This window comes from Etheostoma cragini, chromosome 4 (genome assembly GCF_013103735.1).
Source record: "Etheostoma cragini isolate CJK2018 chromosome 4, CSU_Ecrag_1.0, whole genome shotgun sequence".
NCBI lineage: Eukaryota > Metazoa > Chordata > Actinopteri > Perciformes > Percidae > Etheostoma > Etheostoma cragini.
The window spans coordinates 27482438-27488518 of NC_048410.1; the positions used below are offsets into that span (position 1 = coordinate 27482438).

A 6081-nucleotide genomic window follows, 5' to 3' on the forward strand; every position below is an offset into this window, starting at 1 on the left:
CACTGCTGTAGGAGGTGCTGCAGGCTGCTCCTCTTCTTCCTCCTTCACTGCTGTAGGAGGTGCTGCAGGCTGCTCCTCCTCTTCCTCCTCCTTTACTGATGCAGGACGTGCTGCAGGCTGCTCCTCCTCTTCCTCCTTCACTGCTGCAGCTGCAAGAGGAGCTGCAGGCTTCACCTCATCTTCCTCCTTCACTGCTGCAGCTGCAAGAGGAGCTGCAGGCTTCACCTCATCTTCCTCCTCCTTTACTGATGCAGGAGGTGCTGCAGGCTGCTCCTCCTCTTCCTCCTTCACTGCTGCAAAAAGTGCTGCAGGCTGCTGCTCCTCCTCTTCCTCCTTCACTGCTGCAGCTGCAGGAGGTGCTGCAGGCTGCGGCTCCTTCTCCTCCTCCTCTGCCTCCTTCACTGCTGCAGGCTCCTCCTCCTCTTCCTCCTTCACTGCTGTAGGAGGTGCTGCAGGCTGCTCTTCCTCCTCAGTCTTCTTTCCTGCTCCGGTCGCCAGCTTGAAATCCACTGAGAGCACCTTTGGTAGACCCAGGGGTGGAGGGACATGCAGAGATAATAACACAATACAAGGGTTAGAAGAACTGATGGGAAGTGTGAGTGAATTATAGTTGACCGTGTTTTACTATATTATAATGTTCTGTTTGAATGGGGAAAATGCAATGGCTGATGAGGGGACCAATCCATAGGACTTCAGAGTGTGAAGTACTGTATCTCCTGCATTCAAACTGAAATAACTAATAAAATGTAAGCAACAACAGTCATTGACTGGAGCTACAAACTAGATGCACAGTAGCCTCAATCAACAACAGTTCGTTTACTATAAAAATCGCCAGATGTTCCTTGCCTTGCCTTTTTTTTTTTTTTTTATTTAAAACAGGGACAGTGCTTTATTGAAGGACATTTCTGTCAATACGCCGGGGGGCTATTGGACAAATTAGACATCTGCAGTCCCAAGACAGATCGTAGCAGGTTACCCTAAGAAATAAAATGACATAACATCATAATAATTAAAATATATTATACATTGAGTAAAAGTACTACTATTAAAGTTAAATATAAGAAAGTTAAGTAAAATATACACTAAAACCTAGCTGACTGATAGCTTAGTGCAATACCCCCCTGAACACTGACCTGAACATGGCTGCTATCAGAGTCCGAGCCTGCTGCTTGTCTTCTGGGGACCTTGTTGCTCCGCTGCTCTGGGTTCTGGTTGTCCGCCTCCATTCTTCTCTTGTCCAGCAGATCTCCACTGTGGGTGCTGGACTCACTCTGGATTCTGTTCAATACAAATCAAAGCACCCAGAGATATTCAGGATCTGTCTCCTCACACAACTAAAAGAACAGTTTACAAACTCAAAGCAGCGGCTGTTCCATTTCCTTCCTAGCTACACAATGAACTTGGAGTAGTTTGAAGAAAACAGCATTATAATAAACTGTGAAGAAATCTCAACAACTGCACAATAAAAGGTAACATTTTTTAAATTAAATTCACTCAGAGCATCAATGCAAAGCTATTTTGCCAACACTAGATAGATATGAAACCAAAACGACACACAAGATGTGATTAAAGTGCTGTGGGCTGTAAGTTCACCACTTCAATAGAAGGCAAAAGATGACGTCATCTCAGAGACAGGGTCTTCCTGTCTCACTCAGACTACGTTGTTTAGGTGAGCTAACCTCTCCCCAATGTGAGTTGAGTACAGATTTGTTATAAATGACTTCAAACTGTTTTTTCCTCAATGAAAAAGATCAGATCAAGTAAAATTGCAAGAGAAATGTGTGGTAACATATCTAGGAAACTATTGTTTGGATTAATCTCTCCTTTGTGCTGCTCTAAATGTTCATTTTATCTTCTCTTGCCTTTTGCCTTAAATTTTTGCCCCCCCCCCCCCTTTGTGTTGTTTCTTGTAATTATTTCTTACATCGACAACATTTGTATTGTATATACGTATTGTATTCCCCAACGAGAGTTTGATATGTTGTTGCCTTTCTAAAGTGTGAGTTGCGCATGCGTCACTTTGCGACAAGTAGCCTCGAAGATGCTAACGAGAGACTTTTCTGTAATGTCAACACATTAAAATGGACCTGCTTAAGGAAATTGGTTCACTGCTGGCTACAAGTTAGCATCAAACAACAAAGGCTGTCACTGGAATGGCATTTCGAGCTAACGTTAGCAATCAAATCCCCATAGATAGCTACAACGTTTCTGAAATGATTCCCATCTTCTGGGATGGTTTGTAATGAGAAAAGTTTATTATTTTATGGATTTCACAAATGTCAGTATAATACGTTATGCCGTAAACCGGTTAAGACTGAGCATGCACAACTCACATCTGCACTCGACTCACATCGGGGAAGAACACGGTTTTGTTTCTTAAACTTTACTGACGTCAGAATACCTCCGCTAGAAGTAGTCCGGTTGGTTTGGGGCGGTGTGAAAGCTCGTCCAAACTCGGGCCCCTTCCTGCATCCCCAGCTATTCATTCTAGCATCTTGTGCTGTTCCCACCACGTGGCGTGTGTTTACCGAACCGCATCGAGTCCACCGAACTACAGAGGAGCTACCGAGCAACAGGACCGAGCACACGGTTGCTCAGCAACGGACGCTTTGTTTTCTCGCCGAATGGGAGGCCAACGCATGCGCAGCTACGGCTTCTATTCGCTTAGATAGCATTGTAAAAGGAGACGTTATTAAAGTGTTTACCTGTGAGTGTGTGTGTTTGCCTCGAGCTCCGTCTCCTTAAAACTCACTAATAAAGAAGAGAGCTCTGCCGCCAGCCCGAGGTCACAGTGAAGCAACGGGACTTCCGGTTTCCTCCAAGTCAGGGTTTTTCAGTTTGAAGTTCAAAATGAAAGAACGCCGCCGCCTGGAGGTCAGGAGGGGAACAACAGCTACACATTCACTTCATTTATCAGATCACTTCTTTTAACTGTCTATGGAAGCAACGACTTCTTTTAGTTGTTCTTCTTCGGGGTTCACACACTCTGACATCTCTCCTTTCATGCACGAATAGGTCCTGATTGTGTGTGTGTATTTCAAGCTTGTGTGTAGCGATTACTAACTTAATAACAAACAGTATATATTATCATTATTACCTGCTAGATATGGAGAATACATGGCTCCCTTTGTTTTCTTGTTCCCAGAGCTGTTGCCATTTTAAAACTGTTCCCTGCCACACAATACCCTTTACCCTCCACCTTAGATAGACTTACAGTATCTTGACGTCATGTTTCCTTCTGAGCAGCTTCCTCGGCCAACTTATCAACCTTTTCATTTGTTGCAATACCTATATGAGCTGGGACCAGTATGAAAGATATTTCTACCCCTCTCGTTTTCACATCAATCGCACCCATCAACAATAAAGTGAATTAGCCTTCCATTCAGCAACCTAGCCATTAACTTACCTGAGTAAAAGGTTAAAGCTATTGGCCAATAATTTGCCGGATTACTAGCATCTGTCCCCGATTTTCTCATGGGAACAATCTCTGCCTCCTTCCATCCAGCAGGAATCTTTCCTTCCTTCCAGACTTTATAAAATACACGTAAAACTTTCTGGATTCCCTTCTCACTTAAATGTCTAATATACTATAACACATTTCCTCTTTGCCAGTAGTTGAATTCTCTGATTTATCCGATGCATTTCTTAATTCTCTCAGTGTGAAAGGAACATTACATTTATCCTCTAAGACTCTTTAAATGTTTTAGGGGCACGTTAAAGAAATGTTAACTGTTCCTTTTCTTGTTACCAAATGTAGAGGAAGACTTCACATGTGTTACTGAAGTAAAAGTAACAATACTACATTGTAGAAATACAAGTTCTAAATGTATTTTAATTAAGATGAGAACGAGCAAACAAGACACATGTACATGTATTATTCATCAAATTTGATCAAATAATGCAAGGGTCCATGGGCCCTGAATGGCAAAGGCGCCGCCACAGCGGAGACTGTTGACATGAATTGAATGCATGCATATAGAAGAGGGTCCCAGGGACCGGAATGGTGAGGCTGCAGCCGCGGGGGTAGTAAAAAGATGACATCAAACAAGGATGGGTCCAGGGGACGAGGCCACTGCAGCAGTTGAAGTGCAATGAACACACAAAAAACATGGAACAAAATTATTGGAACATACGTGTAATCATATAGAACTAAACAAGGGGCTCCGAGACCCAAAAGGCCAAGGCCACGATGGCAGTTGACATGAAAATAATGCACATAGGATGCTAGAGTCCCTGGGATCCGAAAGACGAGGCCGCCACGGCAGTGGTGGAATGTGCGTATAATCGCATGATAAATAAAAAAACAAGGGTCTCAAAGACCCAAAGGGTGAGGCCATGATGGCCGTTGACATGAAATGAAAACGGAGTCCCGGCGCCCCAAAGCACAAAAGGTCACATAAACTAAACTAAAAAGTCAGTGGGACGACACAAGGGTTAAGATTTTGGTTACTGTCAGGTGTGTGTGCTTCAATGTAAAACATTTGAAGTAAATACTTTCTCTGTTTAAAATGGTCTAATGAGATGCATAATAAGACACGCTTCTATTGTTCCTCCAGTGAAAGGACAGAGTGTGGGAAACCAGAGGAGACTCCCTCGCAGAGCCCTGTGGGACAATAGATCCAGACCTTTGCCCTTAAGGGACAGAGACTAGAAGAGACTCTGGCTCCTCAAAACTGTTAAATTCCTAATCTGTTTTAAATCAGAGATTAGATCAGACCCAAGGTTTTTAACATCTTCTTACTATGATAAAAAAACGACCATCCTTGGACACGTTTCATTCAAGTAAATTGTAAAACTAATTGCTTATTGGTAACTTCAAAAAAACATTTGGTGTGTTGCAGGATTCCAGCCTTATGAGATGCCATTAAACAAGACACTAGAAAATAGAAAATTGTTCAGTATTGAAGCCCCACAGGATTTGCTGACAGTATGTGACCCCAGCAAAGTTAAATAGGTTGACCTCAGTGTACAGTATATAGTGTATAATTGTAGTTTTATTAACAATACAGGAATTTCCAAGTGATTTTTGCTGTGGTTTCCAGCTTAACTGATTGGTCTTCATATCTAGTTTTGAATTAAGTTTTGAGCTGTACAATCTAAAAATAAGAAAGAAAAATATGTCATGGCAAACACATTTTAACAACAGATAATCCAAAGGTCTATTTAGATTTAGGCACACGGCTTACTATCCTTCAATGGACAGAGTGTGGGAAACTGTGGAGATCAGAGTTTAGCATGATTATCAATCTCAACCCCACCAGCATCAGATTATTGTCCAAAGGGATTTGGCACACTTTAGGAAGCAGCTGCCTCAACCTCCCACCCTCCTCTCTAGAGCTGAAGTATTGATTCAGATGCTGATACAACGCCACAATAATTAATCCATGGTCAAAATGTATGTAATTGATTGGAAGTGGCCCCCTTTTTTTTTTCTAAATCTTTGGAGCCGTCCCTCCATCGTAACATTTCATGACAATTTCAAATTGTATAGACTGTCAGAAACAGCCAATGGTGTTCTTTCCCTCCAGATGGTCGGTGACATCAAGCTCTGATTCTACTACAACACACAGCCAGTATCAGTCACAGAAGCTCCATTTAAAGTCCTTTTGTTGTTCATTGACCACAGCATTCAAGGAGTCAGTGTGGGAAACTGAGACCAACTTTCTACCCACACTGACTAAAGACACCAGTCAGAAGACTGAGAAACATCTGGACAGCAAACTGATCGTTGTTCTCAGGTTATTATAAATACGTTGTGAATTTATCAAGGGCATTGCAGTCTTTTTAATACCCAAAGGAATAATCTCCTAAAATATTAAATATTAATTCATCAAAACTTTTAGAAAAACATTACAACATCATTAATTACAAATGTAACTGAATTATGAACAAAACATGAAGAATCAGAGAATCAGAGGAATGGCACTTGCGAGGTATGTTGTATATGGAACAATCAAAGCAGAAAGAAACAAATGTGTGTTAATTTAGTAAAAATTAAAGTACTGTACTTTTTACTCTAGATGCAACTCCTAGTCAGTGTCTCACGTGTGTGATGACATGATGAAGCGTGTGCTCAGTCAA

At 41.9% G+C, this 6081-nt stretch overlaps 1 protein-coding gene across 1 annotated transcript in view; it reads right to left on the reverse strand.

Moving 5' to 3' along the window:
• Positions 1 to 1233, reverse strand: part of LOC117942689 (zinc finger protein 239-like) — a 4626-nt gene extending 3393 nt beyond the window's left edge. The window contains exon 1 of the mRNA XM_034868291.1: positions 1134 to 1233. Coding sequence (XP_034724182.1) covers positions 1134 to 1141 — 8 coding nt within the window. The 5' untranslated portion in view covers positions 1142 to 1233. The remainder of the gene's footprint in view (positions 1 to 1133) is intronic.
• Between the last annotated feature and the right edge of the window lie 4848 nt (positions 1234 to 6081).